This window comes from Peromyscus californicus, unplaced genomic scaffold (assembly GCF_007827085.1).
Source record: "Peromyscus californicus insignis strain IS unplaced genomic scaffold, ASM782708v3 Scaffold_4__1_contigs__length_199733344, whole genome shotgun sequence".
NCBI lineage: Eukaryota > Metazoa > Chordata > Mammalia > Rodentia > Cricetidae > Peromyscus > Peromyscus californicus.
This window is the reverse complement of record NW_026294562.1, coordinates 128,039,887-128,067,740: the sequence shown is the minus strand read 5'-3', so window position 1 is coordinate 128,067,740 and position 27,854 is coordinate 128,039,887. Positions and strand designations below refer to the sequence as shown.

Genomic DNA, 27,854 nt, shown 5'->3' with positions numbered 1-27,854 from the left:
GTAAAAATATTTCTTGTATTCCTGCTGCTGTCTGCACTGTGTTAAAGCTAGAGTTTGAAGATGAGCAGGCTCACACGTGGGTCCTGCCTGTTCAAACACCCTGACTGTTCAGTCTGAGCAGGGGACAGATACTAGTCATATGCTTTATAGGCCCAACTCATCAAGCGGTGGCCAGTGGGCCACATTTGCTTTGTACTCATCAGGTCTGTGTTACTGTAACAAAATACCTCAGACAACAACTCAAAGGTTTATTTTGGCTCACAGAGTTGGAGGTTTCAGTCCATGGTTGGTTTGCCCCGTGGTGAGGCAGCACATCTTGGCAGGTGTGGTAGAACAAAACCTCTCACCACATCATGAGCCAAGGAACAAAAGGGAGAGATTGGAATCCCATAATTCCTGCCCATGTGTCCCCAGTGACCTGGAGGCCTCCCATTGGGCCTCCCCTCTGAAAGGCTGTGCTGCCTCCAGCATTGCCAATCCTAACTCAGTGGGCTGAGGGGAGACAGTATGGATCCTAGACTGGGACAAGAGCTCACAAACCAAGTATGAGTTCTACTTCTTGTTCCGTGTGCACCTGGGTCTCACTGGGCAGCCCACGGCTTTTCTCAAACTCATGGTCTTCTTGCCTCTGCCTCCCAACTGCTGGGATTATAGGCCTGTGCCAACATGCCAGGCTCTGATTTCTACATTTTCATGCTTGAAAAAGAATCAAAAGGAGAATAGTATTTCAAGATACATAAAAGTTGAATGTAAGTCAGTTTTCAGTGCCCCTAAATAAAGTTTTATTGGAACACAGCCATCACCAGGCATTCTGTACTATCTCTGACTGCTTTTTGTCATGACAACAGGGTTCCTAGTTGACACAAAAGTGGCAGGATCTACATGGCTGAAAATAGTTACTCTTGGGTAGACTTTAAAGAGATGCTTTGTTGACACTCGGCCTGAACACCTGTAGGAGGCTGGAAGGAGGGATTTAAGGAGAAAACAGCTTGTGTTCTAAGGGGTGTGGGGGCTGTGTGTGGAGGAAGGGTCCCTGGAAGTCCTGTGTGAGAGCTGAAGGATAGAGTTGCATGGGAGAATGGAATGTGCCTTTCAGACAGCACATTCAAAAGCCTCGTGGGTGAGGAGCGTCAAGGGCTGCAGAGGACGATGGTGACGAAGATGTCTGCTCAGACAGCAGCTATAGGAAAAGGGACAGAGAGTGAGTGTGACAGTGTGGCCCGGGAGTGGGAAACACCGGGGAGGAGTCAGATGGCTTCAGTGCTCTGCCGGAAGTGATGATTCTCCTTCTTGCTTTTCTTTCAGATAAAACTTTATGGGCGCGTCAGCATCCTGGGGGAAGCTGGTCAGCTGCGGCCTGGGATATGAAGGTCTGGGCACCATCTCTCACCTGAGGTGTTGAAACCAAACCCAAAGTTATTTATGAAGCTCTGGCTCCACTCTGTGTGTCCAGCAGCTGCTTGGAATGTCACCATCAAGCTTGTCCCCTGTCGCCCCAGCCACCCCTGGATGCCCCTTTGAAATGCTCTTTGCCCTCCTTCCTTGAGGGTTTTTCTGCCTTTCTAAGAGGTGAAGATGGGAACATCAATTTCAAAGAATTTTTCTACAACTGTAATAATAGTAAAGCTACAATTAGGAGGATTAATAATTTTAAGAAGCAGGGCGAGGGAGATAGCTTAGCTCATAACCTGATTACCTTATGAGCAGGGGACATGAGTTTTGTCCCTAGAGCTCAGATTAAAATAAATCAAAACTAGTGTGATGGCCCACACCTCTAGTTCAGCACTGGGGAGAGAAGTGAATCCCTGGGTTTGACTGCTCAGCCAGCCTAGCCTAATGAGCAAGTTCCAGTGAAGACACCTGGTCACAGAAACGTTGGATGACTCCAGAGGGACAATGCCCAAGGTTCGTTTCTGGCCCCTACACATGTTTACCAGCATAGACACAGACAGACAGACAGACAGACAGACACACACACACAAACACACACACACACAGCCCCTACATCCCTCAAAAGCCTGAAGGACCTTCAGATGCACTTAGGAGAATCCTGACATTTTGTTCTCCCAAATCTTTCCATCATCATCCAATCTGGCTTTATTTGGGGGATAGCTATGTGATATTTCAGAGTGGACATCCAAGTTCCTCACCCCACTTCACCCTTTCTAAGAGGTTCGGCATAAATAGCTATGGCTATTCCACAAACCAATTTCTAATTTTTTCAGGGATCAGACCACATGGGTGAGTGTGTGTATGGACGTGTATACCTATTTCTCTTCTCATGGGAATGGACAGTGCCAGGCAGCTTTTGGTCGTGTTTGTGTGTGTGTACTAGAAAAATGTTCCTTTATCTTGCCTCAGTGCTGTGTTGTCTGTCTTAGGAACGTGGCGTTAAGAAGAAATCACTGTGGTAATTTAAATGAACGGTAGCTGAAAAGGAAGAAACAAAGAACAAAGTTGTCAGGGACCCTGTTGGAAGTCAGTCCAGGCTAGGCCAAACTAGACTCCTGGGCCCACGCGCCTAGCCTGGGAGTGGGGTACCCAGGGATGCCCTGAGGAAACAGGTCCCAGACTAACTGCTCAGGTTAGTGGAGGCCTCCCGTTGGCTTCCCCCAGTTTCTGTAGCTGGTATGCAAATCTAATAGTAGTGCCTTTGGGATTCTGGGAATGGAGTATGTCTGAAAAGGTGGCCCGCTGTTACCGCCTTGTTTCCTTTTCTGTCTTTGTTCTAAGGTTTGTGTACTTGTCTGTTTGATGCCCTGCTCCATTGCTTTGGATGAAAACCCCTACCTTGGCCAGCTCTGCCCTACCATCAGACTTAACAGTCCCTGACTGGGGCTGGGGTAGTGGCAGTAGGTGGAAAGGGCCACCCTGGCTCCGGAGCCTGGCTGGGCACGGGTGCTTTGCAGCCCATCGTGAGGGGTGTTGTTCTTCTGGGCTCCCTTTACCTGGCTTCTCAATTGACTTCTCTCAACCTTCTGCCCCGTCGGCCAGAGGAGTGGGGCTGGAAACAGAGCAGGTGGCTCACTCCCCTCACTGGGTACTCACAGCACAGTGGTGAATCTAGGTAGCTGGCCACCTTGAAGCTGTGCACCCCTGCCCTCTCAGCCTTGGGAGCTGGGACTGCCACCTGCCATTCAAGGGTCCCCCAGGACTACAGCTGAACCTTCTAGAAAAAAGCTGGATTCTCCTGCCTTATGTGTGAACACCATGGATCCGGTTTGCCAATCACTCATCACTGACTCCAGCAAGAATGGCAGGACAGCAACCTTCCTTGATGGAACTTCAACACTGTGGGCGCTTAAATAAAGATCCTTAAAACAAACAAAGAAGAATCGTTAATCGAGTGAGTCATGAGTGTGTTGGGTTTGGATGTTTTCTGATGGAGCTGGCGAGATGACTCTCCGTGGTAGGGTTGAATGGGAGTTTCTGGGTGTGTGTGTGTGTCCTGGTGATTTAGAAAAAGGCACGTGAGTGGAATGGGGCTGGGGAAACGTGCCCTCCCTCCCTCCCTTCCCTCCCTCCTCTCTCTCTCTCTCTCTCTCTCTCTCTCTCTCTGTCACACACACACACACACAGACACACTTCATTTGCTCCTGTTCTAGCAGCTGGTTCAGGTTGGGAGGTATTGAGCCCTCAGCGGAGACTCTTGAGGTGTCCCCAGGATGGAGAGCCCGTTGTCATTCATGTGCAGTCTGCTGTCCCGTCCTTGCCTCATCCCTGCTTCAGCACAGGAGTTCTCTGACAGCCTGGTGTGATGGCACATGCCTGTCATCCCAGGGCTGGAGAGGCCAGCCTGGGTTACAGAGCAAGACTTTGTCTCAACAAACAGAAAACCACCCCAGTATTTCTATGATCGTTCAGTGTAGATTAACCCCTTAGTGGATAAAAGCCAGAGAGGATGGCTCACTTGCGCCCACTTGAACATTCAGCATCGGCCATCACCAAGAGCTTGATGGGTGTGATCTCCTTGACTCCCAGCAGTGCATTAGTATTCTTTGTGGTCAAGTATTTCCCTGCCAGTCTCCTTCCTCTTGACATCTAGGGATGAGCCGGAGGAGGAAGGAGGTACCCTCAATCCAGCAGTGCCCTTCTGGTGTAGGACTGGCTGCTAGTGCAGCTTATTCTTTAGGGATTCATGTGTGTGTGTGTGTGTGTGTGTGTGTGTGTGTGTGTGGTCTGTCCAAATCCTGGTCCCTTCTGCACAAAGTCTTTCTTCCCCCACATGCCTTGTTAGCTAGTAAAGAAGAGATAGTCCATGACCCCCAAGCCTGTCTCCCAGTTGCCTGCATTTCCTACCAAAAGTGCTGACACTTAGGAAGAGGGATAGTTTGGGGGCATCACTCAAAATGGTACTTTCTAGTGTTGTGAAACCCCTACTGAAATCTTAAGTATTTTATGTGCCTTGCCTGCCTTTTCCAGGAAGATTCTGGGCTTGGGGACCTTTTGAATGGAATTGGGAAATAACCAGAAGAGAAATTTCCAGGGACGGGCACACAGGTACCCTATGCTTGCTGGTGAGCCTTGGACTACCAAAGTTATTTCAAAATTGAATGGTTCCTTGGTATTGTTAGTGCTTTGAGAGGGAGTGGGCTATGTTGTGGGCATCAGCAAAGGGGATTATGGCTTAGCCAAGAGGAAAACTGGGAAGAGTTGGGTGACTACTCCATCCCACTTCCCAGACCCACAGGATCTACCCCCATGAAGCCTGCAAGCTGCTCCCAGTCACAGGTGGAAGCCAGTGCTTGCCTCTAGCTCAGCTGAAGTAGACTTCTTGTGACTTTTATCTGAGAATTCAGGAAGCCTTTATGTGGACCAAGTGTGAAATACACAGCATACAGCTTGTGAGATGGCTCTATTTTCTATTCTTGTTGGGAACCAAATAACGTGAACATTTCAAACCACAGAACTTTCCTGTTAAGACCTTGCAGCTTCCACATGGTCATTTCAGGTCCTGGAGTCAGAACCAGTCATTCCCAGGCTTCCCCTATCAGCTTGCAGCAGCTTTAGGAGGTCAAGCAGGGAGTGTTTAGGGCTTCCACAGCCCCAGATACCTCACCAGACACGAAGTCATCGAAAAGATCAAGACTCCACAAGTGGGTGATGCTGCCAAGGTGCAGTGCAGCATAGGCTCATGTTTGGGACTGGTAGAATGAACGGCAGAGACAAGAACCGGTCATTGGGCCTGGGAGTAAGTGCCTAGAAGTGACTGGGGAGGCGAGAGGTGTGGGAGAGGGCCACATGTCTGGACTCAGCCCATGTCTGGACTCAAAAAAAAAAAAAAGGTGGGGGTAGAATTAGAGTAGAGGCTATAGGTGTCTGGGAATGATTACCATTACCAATAACTTTTGGGGGTCTTCTATGTGCCTGGAGCCTTGGCATATAATTTCTTATTTAGTTTCTAAGTTGGCCTTTTAGGTGGATATAATCGTATTCCTGACATAGACTCTGGGGTTCTGTGATCATTTCCACAGACCAGGGTCTGTTTCAACTATGTTCCCCTCCACAGCTCACCACCAGAAAACCAACTTCCTCCTTGTCTTGCACTTTAAAATCCTGAGTCCCAGAGTCATGTGATGGAGTTGGCGATTGCCTTCAATTTATCTGCATGGGAACTGGCCTAGGAAAGTCACAGGTTTGTAAGGGGTAGATCTTGGACCACGAGCCTCTTCCCCTCTTCAGCATGTTTACTTGGAGGGGAGAGATGGGAGACCATAAAAGCTCACATTTGGGTGGCAGAGCATGCCTGAGCTCTGGGCCAATGGGAATTAAGGTCGCATACTTCAAGAGGCACCCAACTTGAGTGGTAACCCTCCCCCACTCCCGCTTGGGTAAAAAGAGTCTGTATGCCCAGGAGCCCTTTTCCTTTCCTTTCTAAATTCTACCTAGGTCCTTGGAGTACCTTGTTCAGATGCACCAAGCTGGGTCCAGAGCCTATGCAAGGAACACTTGCATGTCTATGTTGTTGGGGGCGGCTGTCCTCCGAGCATAGCAAGGCTGTTACTACACTAATCAGAGCAGCTCTGATTACCCACACAACATCTGCATAAGACTGGGCCCGTTGATAGTCCCTTGTAGAAGGAAGTGCTGGCAAAGTCATTAGACCTTCGCCTTAAATTCTTGTCACTTTGTCTTGCCTCCTCCCCTCCCTGAGCTGTGTGCAGCTGTGTCCCTTCTAGGTAGTTTTGTCCCAGCTGCATGTGGTCTAGAGCACACAGGAGGTAGAGGGTAGACTGAATGATGCTCCATCTGTGGTGTGTTCCTGGGCCTTGCACACAGCAAATGTTAGGAGTAGCTGGGTGGATGACCTGACTCTGGACTGTGCTCTGGAGAAACGGTTCCCTCTTACTTTGGATCTCATCATGGTGTTAATGACTAAGCCAGACCAGCATCTTCAGGGGCAGACTCCTGGTTAATGCACATTCAAAGCATCGTGTATTTCTAACCACACACTTTATGATGCGGGCTGACAACGCTTCCCCCACATCCATAGACTGACAGAATCCCCTTTGTGTGTTTTTGGCCAAGGCTCTTTAAGACACTCCCAAAACATTAAATAGGTTACTGCTGTTGCCCTTCTTTGTCCCCCAGAGGTAGAAGGTAAGCCCCTGTTGCTGAAGACACTGTTAACTTCAGACACAGGACCCAGAAGACATGGACTAGGAGATCTGACCTGAAAATACCAAGCACTCAATTTTCCAAGGAAGGGAAGCAGTCAATAGTCCTACCTAGCTATTATGCCTATAAACCACAACAATGACCAGTGTGGCACGATAACCCCAAGGATGCACAGTGGCACATATACCTTGATGGTAACCAAAAGTTCTCTACTTGGACTTAAGGCCCACTTGGCAAGACAGAAACCTAGCCAATAATCTGGGGCCAGAAAAGTCATGGATTTTGGAGGAGAGCCCATAACCACCACTAAACCGGCACAATCCCTAGCTATCTTATAAGTATTTATCCTTATGCCTACCGATAAGTATAGTTCTCACTCCTTATCAAGGAACCTTCCCTTTGCAATAGGCCATTACAGAAAATCACAACTGATCAAAATGCAGAGGAGAGAGTATGTGTCCAACAGCTAGGGCTACACAACTCCTGCCCCTGAGGCTCAGGGGTCCTCATGGAATCAGAGATGGAAAGACTGTAAGAGCCAGAGCAGCAGGGTGTTAATGAGACCCTGTCTCCTAGAAATGTCAGAGAAGCTATACCCATAAAGTCTCATCAACATGGCTGCCTTAACAAGACCGGAGCAAGGACACCACCAGTCGACATTCTAACATGGAAGGGGTGAAGCCCCAACCCTAGACAAAGAACTACAGATGACTAAGGAATGCCACCATTGGGAAGAGACCCCAAAATTGTTTATTAAGTGGTCAGTCCTGAAATCATATATATATGAATAACATTGTGTGATGTTATATTTATATATTTAGGTACACACATACACACAATTAAAAAGAGGCTATAAATTTTGAGGCAGGAGAGTGCATGGAAGGGGTTGGAGAAGTAGGGAAGTGATAGAATTTCAAAAGATAAAATCAGTTGCACCAAGTGCTTTGAGATGGTAACGGGGTATCCACCAGAGAAGACTACTTGAACACGTATTTAAACCAATAGCCAGTCTTCGTTAGCCAGCCAGCAACTGTGCTGTGCACTCAGATCCCAGTGAAGCCTTGAGCCTTTCTCAGGGTACGTTTTAAAGCACAATCATGTCCTGGGTTGACACACTTCAGAACTGCAGAGACCAAAAGCAAGGTTAGTACGTGCAGAGACTTCCCTAGAACCATGGACATCTTTGTTCTGGCAGGTGTAGCTGCCTACGTGATGGGTCCCATGGCCTGAATGGTTCTTCCATCATGACGTCAGCTGTGTTGAGGTCTGGGGCCTACTACAAACCAACAAAACTTTATGGTGCAAGCTGAGCATGCCCAGAGACATCTCTGTCTATCATTTTAGTTTTTTACATATGTACTCCATGACTTTGAGCTAAGCATGCCTCCATTTAAAAAAAATCATTTTAAACTGAGCACACTCAAGAGTGGGCTGACCCCTATATGACTATATATTGCCCCCTCACAACAAAATCCTATGCTTCTTTTGTTTGGAGAGGGTGTGGCTTTCAAAATGACTCCTCTGCTCTCCTTGCCTGGTACAGACAACACATTTTTCTCTGCTCTTTCATGTCTTACCTGTGCTTATTTTGGCTTTACACTCACCAAGATGCAAACCCACTGTGTTGGGTTAAAACAATAAGCCCACTTGGTGCTGGTGATACGACCACAGGCCTTTTGCCCAGTCAGCGGAGCCTGGTTGTGGGACTTGTATCTCCCTTTTCCCCTGTTGACGACGGGCAGATGAGTATCAGGATTGCTGCTGCTTCAAAATCGCATGCTTTCCTTCATAATGATCATCTCTCTGCGTTATAAGAGCTTGAGAATGGTTCTGATTCCGCCTGCCTTGACATTCGTGCCATTATCTGATGTTCATGTTCTCCCTCCTCATCCCCTCGAGGCCTCATCCACCCATGCCCTCTTCTTGCCTCACTTTAGCTGGAATCACTCTGCATGGAAAATAATTACTGGAAATGTTATGGACATGAAAGTGAAGAACAACCGACTTGTATAAATAAGCACTGCATAAAGCAGCTAATGAAATGGAATAATCTCCTTTTTATTTGGAAGCCGAGCCAGGGGCATGGGATACTGCTGAGAATTAAGCCTCCCTCTGCGCTGTCCACCTGACACTTGGCTGAGACACTGAAATTCTCAGCTCTCCCAAGGCAGGGAGGAGTGACCAGTACACATGGGGTGGGGGGCACAGTTAACAAATGAGATGTGCATTGTTATACGTGGGGCCGTAGGCACAGTGCGGGTGCCGGCCTGCTGGGCTCTCCAGGTGGACAGTGCGCTCATACCTGGGTTTAAGGCTATTGGAGGGGAAGAGCGCCACACAAGAGCCCTGTCATGACGGGTGTCTACTTGGCTCAGGCACCTGCATCGTTGGCATATGGGAGTTCCATCTTCTATTTATTGAGCTTTTACTGTGTTTCAGGCAACACAGGAAGAACTTTACGTGGATTATAGAGAGGCTCGTTTTTAGTGAGCTGAGTCAGGGACTGTGAAGCCAGACTCTAGGCGAAACTTACAGACTCTAGGACTTTGCCGCTTTGTGTGACCTTAGATACGTTACCTGGCCTCTGTGAGCCTTCCTCCTTGTCTATCATAGAGGAATCAGTTTGTCTAGCCTGGGTATTGTGAACTGGATGTGTTAGTGACTTTTAGGGTACTTGTTGGCACTGCCAGGCACTTACTGTGTTATTGTGTATGACAGCCAGTACAAAGTAGTCCCTGCATTATCATATCTGTTTTCAAGTGAGAAAACCTAAGCTTTGGTAATGAGTTTGCTCAGATCTCCCGCTAGCAAAGTTAGATGCTTGCCTTTGAAAATCTGAGTGCTATGCACAGGACTCCTTACCCAGGACTAGCTTCTGCCCAAGGCCTAGGCAGGCAGAGGGAGTTGGTTGATAATCGCAACCAGGTCCATGGAGCGATTCCAGACGTGTAGAGAGTGCTGGGTAGGTGTGTGTGGGTCTCCTGAGGCATCGCTCCTGTGGAGCAAGAAGTTTGAAGTTGGTAGTGAATGTTGCTTGGGAGAGTGGGGTTTTTGGATAAAGGGGAAGCAGGGAGCTGGAAGTAGAGAGGATGCTGTGTTCCTAAGCTGCTTCTAGAAGGAGCAGAGTGGGCCTCGCCCTAGAGGAGCAAAGCTGGGTTGGAAGGAACATTGCATGGGTCAAGTGTCTTTTTCTTGCACACGCCCCGTCTTCCTAATTGTAGGCACTCTCAGAATACTGTCTGGGGGGGGGGGGCGAGGAACAGCCCACGGCACCAGCTCTGCTTCCTTCTTCCCATGAGTGGGAATTGGAATCAGGAATCCTGCTCAGATTCGTGAGGAACCAGCATTTCAAAGACTCAGCCTCATTTCTTTTCTGAATCAACATCTAAAGACTTGTCAGGTGGTGTGTCCCAGCATTGTCCTGGAAGTTAGGTCGTGATCACTCCTGCAGACTCTATCCAGCCATAGTCCTCTCCGGGTTAGTAACGTAAGACGTCAGCTTGACGTTGAGAGAAACCATCGGAGGCCTGTTTGCAGAACCATCGGAGGCCTGTTTACACAGCAGAATTTTGGTCAAAATGTTCTGATCAAAAAACAATCTTTCTGTTGACCAAATTTTGGACAACGAATGATCTATAAAGAAGGCAAAATAAGTGATCCGGACAATAACGATGCTCAGTGGTACTTGGGTGTTTTCCCTTCATTTTCCTCCTACTCATCATTTTAAAACACCTGTTGTGCTAGGCAGCGGCATTCCAATGGGCAGGCTCAAGGAACCAACTGGCCTGGGGAATTAGATGTGGGAGTCCTGCTCTCGTTTATGAGACACCAGCATTTCAAGCACTTAGCCTCTTATTTTATTTAAAAAACGATCTTTTCAAACGAGCATGGAAAGACTTCTCAATTAATGTGTGTGTGGGAAGAGAAGACACAAAAAAAACATTTCCCTGTCAGAGACAACAGAGAATAAAGTGCTAGGTTAGAGACATGAGGGCCTCGGGGACTGAGCAGTGAGTGACCAGCTCTGTCAGGACAAACAACCTTTGGGACTTTTGTAGTTTTGCCTTGGCATCTTTTTCTCTTGAGAACTGGATCCCATGGCTTGTTTTTTTTTTTTCCTCTCCCCACCTATCCTTCCATGTCTGTAAATATTTAAAGGGGAGCCTCCCAGCTGTACTTTGTAGGCTAGTTCTAACCTGTGCCACCAAAAGCTCAGGATGAGAAAGGCCTCCTGTAGAAGCACAAGACGTGAGGACCTGGGGTATGGCTCCCAAGAAGAGCCCCCACCGAGTAGCCTCCTCTCCTCCTCCCCTCCTTTAAGCATTTCCAGTCTGAAAAATGAAGGAGGTATGATACATGAGGGATGGTGACTCATCTATACGTTTGCACAACCAGGGAGTGTGGGCTTCCCACCAAGCCCAGCCATCGGGATGGGAGAGGGGACCTGCTCTGAACCTGTTCTCTCCCCTCTCCCGGCAGAGAGCAGCTCAGTGACTGTACTTGTAACACTGGGCAAGGCCCGCAGGAGGCAGCTGCTGCCCATATGGAACCTGTCGGATGAGGGCTCCAAGGGGAGAGGGAGCTGGGGCTTCTTGCTCATGACACACCTTTCGCCCCCCCCCCCCCATCTTTCTCTTAGCCATCAGAGCCCCTGGTAACCCTGATGCTCCTTACCCTGTCTCTGAAACAGCTGTCATGTGAGCTTTAGATCCAATTTGGTTTGTGTCCAGGTGGTCTATCCAATACCCATGGGCATAGACTACATTCTATTAAGAGTTTTGTGTTTAAGGCTGCTGTGGATCCCGTGTGTGCCAATGGTTGTCGTTGGCATGAGGTCCTAGAATGCAGAAAGGTCCACCTTGCAGTGGCTACCTGAGGACCAGGCCCTGCTGAGCAGAATGGCATCCTGGGAATTTGTAGTGTAGGTGCTCGAGATATAGGAGCTACAAAGTTCTGTGTACTCATTCTGCCCTGGCGGGCACCGAAGCTCAGAGAGTTTATATGAATTCCAACTGTTTTCACCCCAGGAAAGAAAACTCTCGGAACCTGGGCCACCTGGCTTATGTTCCTCTTCACTCTCCCTGGGGTATCTGGGTCTCAGGGCTCCCCTTCTGATACAGAGGAGGATGTGGGGTGGTCAACAGCCGCTCACCTGCCAACCGACTGAAAGAGTGTGTGGTTAACTTCATGCATCAGGAAGGAAAATGGGTTTGGGTTCAGATGTATATAAATCTTGTGGGCTTAAAACACAGTGAACTTTTCAGCGAACAAATGCCTCTTTGGCCCAGTGACCAAGAGTTGAAAGCCTTGAACTTCACCCTTAAGGCGCCAGGGGGCACTGTTTGTGGTGGGGTGGTTGACTCAACTAGATGGTCAGGCCAGCTTCAACTTCTGCTGGAGCTGGGAGGCTTCTGCTACATGTTTCTCAGTATGGGGAGCCTGGGAAGGCATCATGGAGCTGGGAGAGGAGACCACAGTGTCATATGCCCAATGAGGGGATGTGAGAGGCCATTGAAAGAGGAGCTAAGTCAATGGACACCAACATCCGGCTTAGTGGGGCTTCCAGGAGTCACTCCCACCCTGTCAGAGGCCGAGGCCACACAGCACATGAGGAATCCTGAGCACTAGCCCCAGGAACCTTCCCTGTCGTGCGGTATGCTGATTCAGTGGGTACGCAGTCCCAAAGGCAGTATTTCCATCAAACTCCCAGGAGGCCTTGGTGGTCCTGGTCCAAGGGCCCCATCTTGAGAGGGGACAGTCTTAGGTTGCCTTTTCCCCAACACCGTGTTTCAACACTGCTTCTTGCCTTTCTGTGCTCTATCCTTGCAAGCACGGGCCGCCACCCCGATATCGCCAATGACCCTCACCCCCGCCACCCCAGAGTCCCTGGCACTCTCAGATACCATGACACTTCTTGAAATCAAAATCATGGGGACCAGACAAAGATGTCATTGTTGGAGAGTCACACATGTGACTCCAAATACCATCCCAGAGACCTGAGGCCAGGAGGCCTGCGGGAGCTGATCATCCGCCTCAGAGAGCGGTAAGGGCTGGAGGGGAGAATAGATGCCCCTCAGTCTCAGGAGCCCCAGTCAGGCTTGAGGAACTGGGTTTTCAGGTTATAGTCCCGACATCTGTGGAAGGGCTGTTATCTAATCTGGTAGGATGACAGTTAACCCTTCTCCTGCCACGCAGATGTTTGCCTGGCTTTCTCTGATGAGTAGTTAAAGACTTCAAAAAGTACTACATATTTTCCTTTCCTTCACCCCAACCTACAGGCAGGGAAAATTGATTAAGGAAAGAGGGGGTTCACCAGACCTTGGAGAGGGCCACGCACCTCTGCAGAGCCCACTTGCCTTAGCCCGTGGATTGTGTGAGAAGGAGCCTCCTCACCTTAGAGTCCTACCCACTAAGCGTGACCTAGGCCTGGAGCAAGTCACAAGGAAAACAGCTTCCTGATGGGTTCCCAGGGCGTTGGTTCAGTGTCAACAGCCAGGGTTTGGCAGGGAATGTGGAAGAGTTAATAAAGGCATGTTGGCAAGCTTTAGGGCTGGTGATGGGAGAGTTTAGTTTGGGCTAGAGAAACCGGGACTCAGTGTCACTGTCTGCCCAGAGAAAATGGATACAAGCAAAGCATTTGGAAACTAGCCAAGCAGTGACACAGAATGGGTCCCAGGAAGAAATAGATGCAGAGGAGAGAAAGAGAAGCATTCAACTGCAATATAAAAAAGCTACACCCTCAAACTTGAAAAAGCTGAGGTGAACTATGAGGCTAGCGGGAAAGGGTGGGGGCAGACTGTGTGCGTCTTGGGGAAATTAAAACGCATGGGGCCCTTCAGACTTTTGCTCATGGGATAGTAACCAAACTGCCAAAGGGCTGCTTTTGTAGGTGGGAAGACTAACTGGTAAAAAAGAAAATACGGGTTAGGAAGCTGGTAGAATCCGAACAGAATCAGGACAGCAGCAGGGCGGACCTGGAGGAGCCGGCTAAGAGGAGGAGCCAGCAAAAGTGGGAGTGGCTAGGCCGAGGCTCCCTCACACCCGGCTTAAATCAGGGCTCCTGAGTGTCTGCAGGACTCGGGTGCCACACTTCTGTGTCCAAACCAGACAAGATTCTTCCATTAGCCCAAGCCTAGAAAGAGGAAGCTAGATTTCAGAAGAGCATTGTGAAGGTCAAGAAAGCGGATCTCTGTGAGTTCGAGGCCAGCCCGGTCTACAGCGCGAGATCCAGGAAAGGCGCAAAGCTACACAGAGAAACCCTGTCTCGGAAAAAAAAAAAAACAAAACAAAACAAAAAACAAAAAACCAAAAAAAACCGAAAGCCACCTCTGAAGCTCGATGCTGAGTGTGGCCCAGTGCGACTCCGGTGGCCACCAAGCCTGCCGCTGGGCACCTGCTCAGAGGCTTTGTGTGCTGCCTTCTGGTGGGGGCGGGGGCTGGCTGCATATTACACATCAATACTCCCAACACCCAGATGACAGAGCTCTGAAGCAGTTTCAGCGGCCACCAAGGCCCCAAGAGAGCCGGAGTTTTTAATAGTTTATACACCACTGCCGGTTGATGTTGTTGTTTTGCAGCTGTGAAAACACCCGCCCAGATACTACTGAGACTGTTTCCTTCTGACTGCGTGAAACAACGCACACAGAAAAGGGCCAGATGTGACTCACAAGTTTAATAGGCCCTGTATAATGGATAGAGCAGGAGAGCTAGGATCCCTTTGCCTCAGGGAAAATTCATCAGCACCATAGCAAGTACCTGCTGATGGAGAGGACCAGGTTCCTGGTGCTCAGCGCCAGGGCTGATCGTGCTCACTCTGTTGGCTATGAGACATAAAACTAGCACTATGGAAGAAGCCAGCCTCTCCAAGTTTTTCCGTAATGGATTCTGCTGAAGAACAGATGCAGCTGCCTCCGAGATTCAGAAGACTGGGAAGGTTCTCCAGTGGTTTGCAAATCAGAAGCACCTTAACTCTCTGAGGTAAGTTCACTAGTGTTTATGAAAGTCCACCTCAGCCAAATACTAAAAAGCCAAGTGTTAGAACTTTGCCCAGAAGTCTCTCTCTCTGAAGGCACCTGCCTGAGGCGGAGGAACTGGAGTCCAATAGACAGCTTTCACCTGTTCAGTTTCCCAGCCAGCCTGCTGGGCCGTCAGTAGGCAAAACCACACCCGATGTGTGTGTGTAACACAGAAAGTTGTACTCATATAAGCACCATATTCAGATTTCATTGGAAGTTGAAACTCTGGAGCAAGAAAACGGGTGGAAAAACATGTTCTAAGAACGTTTAAATGGAAATGCACTTTCCCAGAGGGAGAAAACCTTGTACCACCTCCTTGCCGGTGGCCAGGAGGTCGCAGTTGTAGAAGCGCAGGAGATAGACTTGGCTCCGTGTTCCCTAGCAACACCATAGATGAGGGATATATTTAGGGTCCAAAGCATTTAGCTGCAGTTCTTAGACAAATCTTGCTGCAGTCTGGCCAGTTAGAGTGGAGAGCTGCAGGCGTCTGTAATGTTATGTAACACATTTGTATTGTGAGTCAATGTTTTGTCTTTATGCATTTGATAGAAGGTCACTTTGTTATAGTCCTACTCAGGAATATGGACTTGGTCATTCGACAACTGTAAGTCAAGCAGCAGGGATGTCTAGCAGGGGAGGTGTGGGGGCAGGGTGTAAAGAGCTGCAATTCACAGTTCATGTAGGCAGTTACCACGAAACCTCTATCCACCAAACCTTGCCAGTGAGCAGTATCTAAACCGTGACATTTTCAGACCACCTTACGACCCGGGAAGCGTGATTTGACCCCCGTAGTGCTCGCACATAGGAGTTCTCTAAGATGGGAAAATTCTACACAGAAACGAGGCTGCTCAGGTTCTGTATTAAGAGTTGAGACCAGTGTATGAAAGGTGCCTTAGCCCCAGCAGCTCCTTCTTAGGGTACTGTGCTTCATGGGAAGGGCGAGTGCACCACATGGCCCACAGCAGCGACAAAAGCCTTCAGAGTAAGGACTCTAAGTCTTCTCCCTAGGTTCAGAAGAAAAGAGATTTTTTTTTTCCACCCTCAAAAATTTCAGCTCTGGGAAAGTCTTCATGTACTCTGCTGTGAAAACTGTCATGAACTGGTACTTTAGAAAGGTTGAAACTTTGTTTTATTTCTTTAAGTTTTTGAGAGCCCCCTTTCTCTTAAAACTCCTTTTATTCATGCGTCCTCCACTCCCCTTAAGCCTCAGCAGGAGCACGTTTCTCAGAATTGGTGAGGCGCTGCACCTGCTGCACACAGGGATTGCTCTAGTGTGGAATCCTGCTTTGGTTGTACGCTCATGGCCTCTGACAGAGAAATTATAATTTCACCCAAAACAGGGCAGTGCCACTTGTCCTTGAGAAACAGATCTGTGTCATGTTTGTGTGACAGCTATCACCCCTTTCAAAAATAGTCATTTGTCACTAAGGCGTTTTAAAAGTTGAAATTAAACCTGCAAGTGCTTTTGCTATTGTTTTCTCTTTGACTCACTAGTGTGTGTAAATGAACAGCTTGCCATCGAAAGGGCCAGGCAGACACCAGAACAGGCTGCTCAGTCGTCTCTCAGAGGTCGGGCCTCAATTTCAGTTTCCTGAGACTTGAGCAAGCAGTTTCTGGGAGGGCCATGAACAAGACACAGTCCTTGCGGTAGCTCCCTTTCTGCAGGTACTCTGACCGCTCAAGGTTCAGCCAGTTGTTTACTGGGACAGTCATGTTCCTGCAAAATATTTTCAGTTATGACTGGGATTTTTTTCAGGTCCCCCCCCCCGGGGGGGGGTACACAAGAAAACAACTTCAAGTGCCATCTTCTGTAGTATGGAGGGAATTTTAATCTTCCAGACTCCCTTCAATGAGTAGCTTGCAAAAGCCCTTGCCCAAACCTCATCGGGAAGTAAATGGGTCAGTAAACCCAAGTGACATGTATAGTTTTTGGTCTTTCAATCGGAAAACTGTAACTGCTCTTCAAAAGAACTGTGCTTTTCCTGCCTAAGTGAGCACTGGCTACAGATGAGTTTGCTCCTTCCCCCCTGTGGGAAGCCGTTTCAAGTGATCATTTTAAGACAAATGTCAGTTTTACCTCGTCTTCTTACAATATTGACTTTTGTTGTTACCTAATGCGGTTCAGTGACCCCCAAGCTTGTCTGGTGACTATTTTGAATCTTAAACATCTGAGGGTGGCGTCAGCCTAAGCATGATGAATCAGTCAACTCAAGGATTGGCAGATTCTTGGTACATTTCAGCTCAGGAAAACCTGACCCAGATTCCCTTCATTTATAGCTCTTTCAAAGCCAGCATCCTGTCTGTCAGACACATCAGGTTTTATCTTAATAAGATAGGAAGTGCTTCTATTTTGCTTTTCAGAAAGGAATTAATATTGAATTCTTTTTGTTTATATTTTTTGAACATTGTCTCCCACTTTATGTAACTTTTCTATTATGTTTAAGCATGGTCGGCAGGTTTTTTTCTAATCAGCATGTGGCCCTTTGCCCACCTGCCCTGTCTTCTAAGATGATGCTGAGACTTGCCACTTTGGGTATCAGGTGTCCATCACTAGCCAGGCATATGTGAGCACATAAGCTTTAAAAAATAAACAAATGAGAAGACACTTTGGACTGAAAGGAACACTAGCTCCTCCCCAACATTGCTTCAGTGTATTTCTTATGGAATGAATTCATGGAAAGGACAGTTTAAAAATTGTGGATGTGAATACATTTCTGAAATAAAAATTTAGACTGTAAAATAGTTTTATAGTAAAATATTTCCATTCCTTTTGTTTTAAACCACCGCTTATATGTGAGCTTGTCTGAGATTTTTACTCTCAGTGGATGCACCTTAGTTCCACTGCTTCTCTTGTGGATTCTTGGGGTCCTGCTTCTCCCACATTCTCTACAGCCCCTGCCTTGTCCTTCGAGGGCCACCTATCTGTCCCCTGAAGCCTGGCATTTCCTAGCCATTGATTCAGTACCTCCTTCCTTCTCAGCCACACCATTCCTGTCCAGGACCCTTTTCCTGAGGTGCACCTGGCCTGCAGAATTCTTTATCTGGGCTCTCAGCTCTGGAGCCCCTCAGATGCCACCTCAGGGGGCATATTCCCAGAAAACGTTCTGAATAGGTAGTTCTTTGGGTGATAAATATCCATGACTCCCCACTGCTAACAGATTAAAGGTCTAAACTGTTTACTGGAGCTCAGGAGACTCCAAAGCCCGCTTCTGGCTCCACCTGCCTCATCTGAAGCTTTTTGATTCTGCACAACTAACCTTATTTGTTCCTGAACATGCCACATGTCCTCTGCTTAGGTTTCTCCAAGGTCAACGTTCAGGGCAAGTGCCACTTTGAAGTGGGGACATTCCCCACTGCAGGTTAAGTAAGTCTCCTTGGGTTTTATGGTTTGAGGAACTCAGATGCAATTCCACTTTGCAAGATTTCCTTGGAGGCCAAAGGGTTTGGAATCATGGGATCCTTTGAGCCTGCCAGCATCAGCCTTCAGGATCTCAGCTCTGTTTACTGCATTGTTCTGGGATTAAGAGGCAATGTTTGGGCATTAGTAATTTGATTTTGTGGAAGAGTTTGACAAGGTGTTCTGGGGAGATCCAGCCTGTGTATGGTAGACACATACATGTTCACAAGTATGTCTTAGGACTTCTGATATTCTAAACATTCTTCTGGGCCAGTGTCCACCCTCTTGTCTGTACCCACTCTTCTCTTTTTATTTGCCTTTACTTTATTTTCCTCAATTACTCCTTGAACTGGCCCACCCCTCCAACCCCCACTTCCCCCCAAATATCCTATCCTCCTCCACTGTGTGCAGTTAACTCCTCTTCTCTCAGGTTCCACATGGGCTGCATCAGACTCTGGAGACCCTCCCTAAGCCCTGGCCAAATCCTCCATTGTCTGCCCTAAGCAAATAGCATTGTTTCTCTGAGAAGGGGCCGAGTATTCAGATAGTTCGAATACGCTTGGTCACATGCCTACGGTGGCCACTCAGTGCAGGTGTGGGGTGGGCACGGAAGCTTTCCTCCTTTTTCTGCCTGAATCTTGCACTTGAGCAGCAAAAGCCAAAGGTTTGCTTTCGTCAGTGACAGTTGTGAGAGGTTTGCCTCCATGGGGCTCTGGGAATAGGTGTAGAGAGATGGGCCAAGTCTAGTTACTTATGCTTTGTTGTAAGAGGGGAAGTCTTGTACAAAAGGAGGAGACAAAAGAAGAGGAAAATGAAACAAGGAGAGGAGCCCCAGCGCTCTCGGAAGGAGCGGGAGCCCGGCACTCCAGGAAAAGCAAGGGAAGGGATGTGATCGCATCCATTCCCCGGAAGCGGACTCCGAGTCCTGCTCTGTGCCAGGCACTGTTCTAGAAACTGAGAACACCTGGGACCATTAAGCACGTCTTGCTTTCTGCTTTTGTAGGGATTTTTTTTTTTTTTTTTTTTTTTTTTTTGGTTTTCCGAGACAGGGTTTCTCTGTGTAGCTTTGCGCCTTTTCCTGGAACTCACTTGGTAGCCCAGGCTGGCCTCGAACTCACAGAGATCCGCCTGGCTCTGCCTCCCGAGTGCTGGGATTAAAGGCGTGCGCCACCACCGCCCGGTTGCTTTTGTAGGGATTTTGCTACACAAAACACAGGCGCCAAGCCGCTACGAAACAAATAAACAAACCCCTCAAAATCTGTGGTTGTGCTGAGAGTTCCAGGAAAGATGATGGAGTGGTTCCCTCTTGTTCCACGTAGAGTTCAAGACGCGGTCAGCCTTGACTAGAGACAGGGAGGGGCAGGGGCCGGGCTAATGGAGCACCAAACCATGGCTCAGAAGAATGACTAAGAAATAAGATGTGTTCTGAGTGCATCAAGGGGGAAGCCTTCCTAACAAAGAGCATGGAGCCAGGTTCCTAGTTCCCACGTCCCTCCCGGGGAAGGGGCTCCCCAGAGGCTAAGAGGGCCTTATAGTTTCATCCTTCAAGGAAAAGTGTGGGGGCTTTGAACAGGTCCACCTGGAGTATTTCTTATTTACTTCACTTAGCAAGAAGCAGCCTCTCGTGTGGACATAACTGATTCCATAGTCTTCATCTGGATCCAGGTTCATCCCAGAAAAGTGGAGAGTGAGAGCCAGCGAGAGTTTAGAGAGTTTCACCCTATTAATGGTCCAGACAGCACCAACATCCCCGTGGGGCAACTTCTGTGATTTTTATTTAAAAAAAAAAAAAAAAACAAAAAACAACAAAAAAACCCCAAACGTTTTGTGAGGGAAATATACTAGGAATTCCTGGTGAGAAAGGGCTTGTAGGGTGGTTGACTTTGTGGGGGAATCCTTCAAGGCCGTCTTCTCTCAAAGTGTTTCTCTGTCTTGACAAATAGCGTCAGGGCGGCACGCTCACACATGGATGCCCCACAGTATAACTTTACCACCTGATATTTCCCAAGGCAGCATGGATGTCACTTGTCAAGGGTCGGTTTAACTCATCTGAGTTGCCCTTATTTATTTCGAGAGAGAGCGACCCTTCAGGGTGCCTGGGTCCTGGGCTGTGACTCTTGTCTATGAATCTATCAGAATGTCAGCTCGGGGTCTGAGCTGACCTGCCTGGATGTACCAGTGACAGAAAGCAGCATGGAGACCTGGGCTAATTCTTCTGGGATTCCTCTCTGTAACTGCCTTTGCCCAGTGCCACCCTGTTCTCTCTGTGATGTCGTTAAGATGACTGTTTTTGTTTGTTTTATTATTTTTTTGTTTTTTAAAATGTCTTGCCATCTTTTTCTTATTGGCTCCAACTGAGGGTTTCACCTGCCTGGTAGACCATTTCTAGAAGCGGCAATCTTAGCACCTTTTCCCGGCCCCGCTTAAGCTTGGGGGTTTCTCACCAGCTTCCGAGATGCACACACTGGGAAAATGCAGCAGAGGTCAGGTAAAGGGCAGATGGCAGGAGCCCTGGGCTGAGAGCAGAGGATAGCACATGGGTTATCACCCTAAGAGCCTGGAGTTTGCCCCTTTAATCACCTGGTAGACAGGGCCAGCCGAGGAGAGAAGAGTTATTTGTACTGAAGGGGCCTGGACATTCTGGCAGACCCGAGAAGATCTAAGTAGGTAGGTCTTGCTGACTTATGACCCCTGGCACTGAAGTCTTTCTTTCTGTCTAAAGATTTCCTTGGCCTTGGACTTTTATCAGTTTTTGATGTGGAGGGAAAAAAAAAACCCAGGCTTTTGCCAATGGGAATGTTGGATGGAGACCTTCATGCTTTCTTTGGTCCTCCCACAGCATCCTGGGGGAAATGAGCCAACTGGCCTTTTGGGGAACCGGCTTGGGTAGCTCTGCTAGCATGGTGCCTCCTCATGTCCATAGGTCAGCTTCCAGTTTTTAAGATGCTTATCTATCTACTCATTTATTCATTCATTCATTCATTTCACAAATATTTGCTTGAGCAGCTCCTAAGTGCCAGCTCCAATGTTGGACACCAGGGATGTACCAACCCCCACCCTCCCTCAAACAGACAACTGCAAAAATAAAAGCCCCGCTCATGTGGATTTCACGTTCTCAGGCCTGTTTTACCCATGTGAGGGTGGCTTTGGGCATCTTTCATTCTCCCATGTCATCTGGGTCGAGTTTTGTTCTCCTTGTGCTACAAACCACCTTTCCCCCAGCACTTCCCTTGTTTTTAGGCAAGAATGATTCTCTCCAGTATCTGCTAATAAATCAGGGTGTCTGGAGTTTCCTCAGCTCTTACCACTAGCCCTTGGAGCTGGGGGGGAGCTCCTTCTACTTAGCTGATACCTGCAGGATAGAGCAGGTTGTACGGACATAGCGCCGCCTTTCATCAAGAGGAGAATGCTGTGCAGAGTCCAGGAGGTGGGCTACCAGACAGATGGGCAGAGGCAGCCTGGCTTATTGCCTGGAAAGTCTAGGTGCAGCAGAAGTTCTGAGAGACCCATTAACAACAGTGCAGGGCTCAGGTGTCTGATTTCACCAGAGCACAGACATCGAGAGAGACTTCACTCAGCTGCAGCGTCTTCTGGACATTCATTGGCATCTTATGTCCAGTTCATGGATGCAGAAGTGCTTTGAATGTATTTGCATTATTGCAATGTAACACTTCTCAGAGTAGCTACATGACCGAGCCCACGTGTCGTCAGTGAATCTGTTGCCCAGGAAACTGGTGGTCCCCTGAATCAGTCCCTCCTGCCAGTCCTGGCACTTGTTTGCTGAGGCTGGTGAACCACATCACTTTGCTCCAGGTTACAGATCTTCAAATGCCAAAGCGCACCTTTGGATTTTGGCCACTTAAAAAAAGGGGCTCTGTCCGTCCCCTGGCTTTAGCCTTCTGCTTGAATTCCTGATCCATGTGTTTAAAATTGGGAAAGACAGCCCCACATCTTCTCCCTTGACATTCCAATCACATAACCCATTGTCGTCTTGTGCTCCTCTTCTGAATGCTACCACTGAGCCTTCCTCTCTCCTCTGCCTCCCGAGGGTTCTCCCCTTTGTTAGGAAAAACCACACAGGCCTCTGCCTTAAGCTTGCACGCCTGAACCACTTCTGATGCTCAGCAAAGTCAAGGCACTTAAATTCACCAAATCCACCCTCCCGATTGGAAACTGGGGGGCCAGAAAGGGAGAGAACTGCCAGGGTGATTTTTTTTTTACACCCCTAGATCTTGAATATATTTTCAATGATGTTTGATAGCCATGCCCAGTCATCTGTTAAGCCATGTGTCCAAGAGTAGTGGATCTCTTGGTCAGCTTGGAGACAGTCTCAGTGAGGATGAGGTTAGACCACCATCCTATTGTCACTGAAGATAATTTCTGGGAAAAGGGGAGAGTTCCCTCAGGTCTGGTGAAGCTTCTATGTCACAGAGCTGGGAATAGTTTGGAGGTGGCAGGGATGTTCTCTTGCTTTTATTAGGCAAGATGTCCCCTGCTAGAGGACAGCTCAGGTGTCTCAAGGGCCATGCTTCTCCATCGGCCACCGTGAGTAACGCAGTTAGTAAAGACCCATTGCTCTCTCACACATCCAATAGTATTACATCACCGTTTTCCAAGGAGCTTGGTGGGCAAGAACCTGTCTGTTCACTGAATTCAATTGCTTATTTTTGTTTTTGTTTTGTTTTGTTTTGTTTTGTTTACAGAGTACTATTGTTCCTAGAAGGCCACTTGAAGCACACCCTTGGCTCTGTGGTGAGTCCAGCATTAAGGACTGCTTGAGGCCAAGCCCCTGGAAGCCCTGTTCCAAGCTCAGTGAGTTTCTGATAACAGCTTCAGTCAGATGAAACAAAGGTTCTGGAGAGCTCAGCCATAGCAGAGCCACTCAGGACGTGAGAGCGTTGTTCTGGGGTACTCTGTTTGCTAGCCCTCTACCGCTTGCTTTGTGCTCCAGGACATGACAGGGGTCCACCTTTTGTTTTGAATCCAGTTCCTTTCTAAGTAGTTGGTCTGTCTGGGAGCTTCTCAGAAGATCCTTGATGGGCAAACTTCAGTTAGAATCTTTTCGTAGAGTGAATTTCCACATCAGCCCTTCATTTCAAATGGAGGGCTAGCTTAGTGGAGGAGGACATCTCCAAAAGTTTGCAATTATGTCACCCTTCATTTAAATGTCTCGTAGGTTAGAACTGTAAACAGTTGGGTAGCTAGTCATGCAGTCCAATAGTTAGGGAAGCCCCGGGCCTTGGAGATCATGTTAGGACAGGCCAAGCTGATGTAGCAAGTAGGTACCATTCAGACACAATAGACGTTCCTTTCTTTCTCAAAGCACAGTTCAGAGAGCGGTTCTAATTTGTTGGAGTGCAGCGGCGAGGAAGTGTTGCTCTCTGCCGGCCCCCAGGGACTGGGTTGATATGGCTTTGCCCCATTCAACAACTGGCTTCCAAGGTAGTTGCGATTCCTGTCACCATCATTCCAGCTCACAGGATTTTATGGCCCTCTAGAAATAGCCTGCATCTCTTCTATTCACCTCATTAAGACGGTAGTTGCATTCTACCACTAAATGGCAATGGTTAACATCTGGTCAGACACACACAGAAATCTTGGAAATAGAGGATAAACTTGGGTCAGAAAACGGGGACTTGCTGCCCTTGGACACGGGAGAGAGCTTAGGTGTTTCTTCAAGTCCAGTACAGTGTAGGTGCAGATTTCCCAACGCCATGCACTTTGTGCCCGCTTGGTATCTCCGCTGTCTCTTTGATTTCGGGAAGGAGTGGACGCCAGGCCCTTCTCTTGTAAACATATTCCATACTGTGTGACAAAGATGAACCACACAGGTGCGGGAAGGCGGAGGCGCTGTCTAGTCTCTGTGACTGTAGGAAGCAGAGGTGGGGCCATCTGCAGGCCTTGGTTCTTCTCAGCCCCACAAAGCTGTGCCACATCACCAATGATGGCACAGGCTCTCCTGAATCCACGCCCACCACTCCAATCATGATTGCTATTTGTAATGTTTGTATTTCTAGAACAATCGTGTGTGTGTGTGGTGTGTGTGTGTGTGTGTGTGTGTGTGTGTGTGTGTGTGTGTGTGTGTATGAGTTTGGAGAAAAGCCAACATCAACCCATAGATGTTTTCGAAGGCCTCCACCGATCTTAATTGCTTAGTTCACAAACTGTCTTTTTTGTTTTTTCCTTAGTTTGGCGGGACCAACTTCCCCACATCTCCTCCTTCCCTTTCTGTCCATGTCTTCCTGTCCTGACCTGCTGCCATCTTAGGTCCCCTTTAACTTGCATGCCCCTCCCACTGCCATCATCGCAGCTGTCTGTGCAGATCATTCCCATTGTCCCAGCCTACCTTGCCCCTTGTAGGCACCTCGCTCGAATTGTTGTATATGTTTTCCCCAATGCTCCTGTCTCCCCACTGAGACACTGGGGGCTTGTGGACATGATAGAAAATGTCCAGTGCCTTTTTATCGTGTTTGGTTTTCCTTATTTCTTCCAGACTGACCTGAACACACCTGTAGATGATGGTGGACTTACTCGAGATCAGGAGACGGTGGTGTCTTGAGCCTGAGATGTGAATGAATGTATCACTTGGTTAGTGAAGACTGGTAAAATCCATCTCCTGGATGTGTCCCCAGGAAGCTTGGAACAAAAGGGGAGAGTGGGCAAGAGAAGAGAACAAGAAAAGAAAGGACTCCCGACCTCTCTTTAACTTGCTAGCTACAATGAACCAGTAGTGCCTGGACCAGTCAGAGTCTGACAATGCCAGAGTGCTAGGAGCCTGTGGTGATATCCCTGGAAACACTTGGCTCAGTCAATAGAATAACAATATTCTCAAGACAGCGAGAGGTGAGGCAAGGTAGATGAGTTTCCCCTAACTCCCCCAGCACCATGCCTTTAGAAGCTTCCAGATTAAGACTTGTCTTGTCTTGGGAAAGGTAGAGGGTGGGCCATGTAGGGGAGTCCTCTAGTTCTTGGGTGTCAGAGGAGCTCATCTCTACCCTCTGCAAGCTGGGACTGAAAGGACTCCAGGTGCCCCTCAATTCCAGCCGCACAAGAAATGCCTGATGAGCCCTCCTCAATTTGAAATGTAGGATCCCAGCTCTCCTTGGTTGACTGACCTAGATGGGGGGTAAAATGGGTTTCTTCAGCAAGAGGAGAAAGGAAACTTGGCTTTGGACCTAGATGAGACCCAGGGATGAGAAAAGTGTCTGCTTTTCCCACAACAGTTTGCCCTGGAAACTCCTCCCTCTCTTAATATTTTTCCCATGGGCACCCCTGCTCATACTTCTTGCCCAGAGACTTCAACATTTGACCTCTCTACCTAAAAAGTGACAGAAAGTATGCAGGGGTGAGTGGTAGGGAGACACGGGTGAGATTCTGGAGTGACAACTGTAGGCTGGGCTCTGCTGAGACCCCTCAGCCTGGGCCTGCCAGCTTCCATGCCAGCAGAAGTTTGTCCAAGTTCGGCTCCTTTACTATGGCGCTTCTGCCAGAGTTCTGGGCATCTGCTATGACCCACTACAGAGCACCAGCTGGAGGGAAGTCCTTCATGAGTGTGTGCCACCTCTGGTGATTTCTAACACCTAAGAAGAGGCTGCCAGCGTGCTGGGCCACCCAAGGGCCACCACTTCTGTTCTTCCACAGGTAAGCTTTCAAAGCTGCAATCAGGAGTTGCCATTTAGACAATCCTAGGATGATAGTCAATGCTAGGATGATAGTGCACAGAGTAAGTGAAGTCGTGCCTGTGAAACTCACTTTTTTTTTTTTCAATTTCTAGGCATGTGTACTCACACAAGGTGTTTTTTTTTTTAATAATGAAGCTCAATTTTAAAAAATTGGGTGATTCTACCAGAGCATCTAGTAGATCCCAAGTAGTCCTGGAGTTATGCTGGGGGAGGTGGGAATAAGGATCCCAAAGAAAAGCTTGAGCCTTTTTGTCTCCATCTATACTGGATGTAGATGGCCTCCCCAACCTCTTGAAGTCTGAGCTTCTTTGACCCAGATTTTGGGTTCCAGAGCTGACCTATTTTTGCAGTAGACCCTATCAAAGGTACCTGAGAAGGCTGCCTTTTGGGCAGTTATCTATTTAAGTGTGAATAACATGCATAAGACTGCCTTCGCCCCCAAGATCTCTGAGGATTGCTGAGATGTGCAGATTGGAGGAAGCCATGCCTGCCCTGCTGCAGTCAGGGAGAAGGAAGATAAATGAGAGCCTGGGCCCTTCACCCCATGTCCACTCTTTGCTTTCCCCATCACCCTCAAACACTCAGATGGGAGGGAGATTGGGTTGGGCAGCCTTTGGGCAGGACAGGGTGGAAGTGAGAGTGCACCCAGTATCTCGGATGCCCTTCTTGGCAGGTTGGCCCCTCCTTGGCTAGAAGACTTCATGAAGGGGACACTCCCATGGGGCTGGTGTATTTTTTGAAGGAGTGGAGGCGTCTGCCGGAACAGCAGCTTGAGTCTCATGTGACTTGTGTCCAAGAGTGGCAAGTGTGACTTGCTTTAAGATACAGAAGTAAAAAAGCAAAGACGGAATATAAAAGATGGATATATGTAGGTTTTCAAGGAGACGGGCTTTTCTGGAATCCCAAGCGTCAAACAGCAACTCAGGGGAGACCAGGTAACATGGAGGGTCCTCCTTCCTAGCACCTAAATTCCAGGTCTTTTTTTTTATTCCATCTTTAGAAAGTTATAGTGTCCCAAAGCTACAAGGTAATGTGCCTGGGGTAATGTCCAAAAGTACCTTCTTCATCTTTTCAAGGGCAGGGGAAGAGATTTGTTTTGTTTCCTTGCTTTTTTTTTTTTTTTTAAAATGTGTTCATCCTTGAGCTAGCAAAGGTCTCTCCAGTTCACAGCAAGAAGAACTGATGGGGAGGTATAGGGACAGGTCACCCTCCCGCTTGAGAATCTGAGACTGAGGTGCACTTATACCAGACAGACTCCTCTGAAGGAGACATTTATGGTTCCTGTGTCCCAGATCAGAGTGGACACCTGAGCTAAGTATTTGGAATAAGTAACCTATGTATAACCTGAGCAAACGGGACCTTTCCCAAACATCTCCCTTTAGAACGGGGAACTAGATGGCTCCAAAGAGAAGAGCTCCAAGTCGGTGGCAGTCAGTCGGCTCTAAGGGGCACCTGGCTTTCCTGGGTCACAAGGGCTGGGGCGTAGTGCTGGGGCTGTGGTTGTGTTTGCTGGGACTCTTGGCCACTGAAGCCCTCTGGCAGATGGATGTGTGGGAATCGTATAAGACAGTTAAGACTTGTCAAAGTGCTGGCTGGCAAGGCATGTGAGGATTTGTCTGGGTGAACAGGGAACTCAGGAATCAGGGTCTGCAGAGAAGGCAGTTAGCTCCCTCTCAGGCTTCACTGCTTCTCCCAAAGACTGTGATTTGATGCTGAGGCTCTCGGCTTTTCTGATTTCAGTATTCTCTGTGACTTCTCTCGTGGCCCTTCTTCCTGCTGGCTCGTCAGCTCCTGCCCTGGGCATACCTGCTTCCTGCTGACGGGCACAACCCCTCCTGCCACCTAGCCACACTCTTTCCCTCCAGTCCAGGTGGGGCCAGCTCTGTCCGCTCCGAGCTCATTAAGGTAATCTCTGTCCATGCTGGGCTTTTCCTGTATTTCTGCCTCTTGTGGCAACAAATTGTAGCTTAGATTTTATTTTTTTTTATAACATCTGAGGAGGAAATAATGTTTATTTTTCTTTTGCAGGGAACATGAAAAGTAGAGATAATAAACCTATCATTCTATTAAAGGAGAGAGCCAGCCATCCTACACACCTTGATGGCATGTCTGCTCATCTTTTGTTTCTATGTGTGTATCTGT

General features: G+C 48.3%; 1 protein-coding gene and 1 pseudogene across 1 annotated transcript in view; both read left to right on the top strand.

The window, feature by feature from the left end:
- Window positions 1–3,334, top strand: part of Fam174b (family with sequence similarity 174 member B) — a 43,660-nt gene extending 40,326 nt beyond the window's left edge. The window contains exon 3 of the mRNA XM_052713817.1: window positions 1,306–3,334. Within this exon, the coding sequence (XP_052569777.1) occupies window positions 1,306–1,309 (4 nt within the window). The 3' untranslated portion in view covers window positions 1,310–3,334. The remainder of the gene's footprint in view (window positions 1–1,305) is intronic.
- Window positions 3,335–13,956: 10,622 nt separating this feature from the next.
- On the top strand, window positions 13,957–14,599 carry LOC128123958 (inositol polyphosphate multikinase-like; annotated as a pseudogene).
- The last annotated feature ends 13,255 nt before the right edge of the window (window positions 14,600–27,854 follow it).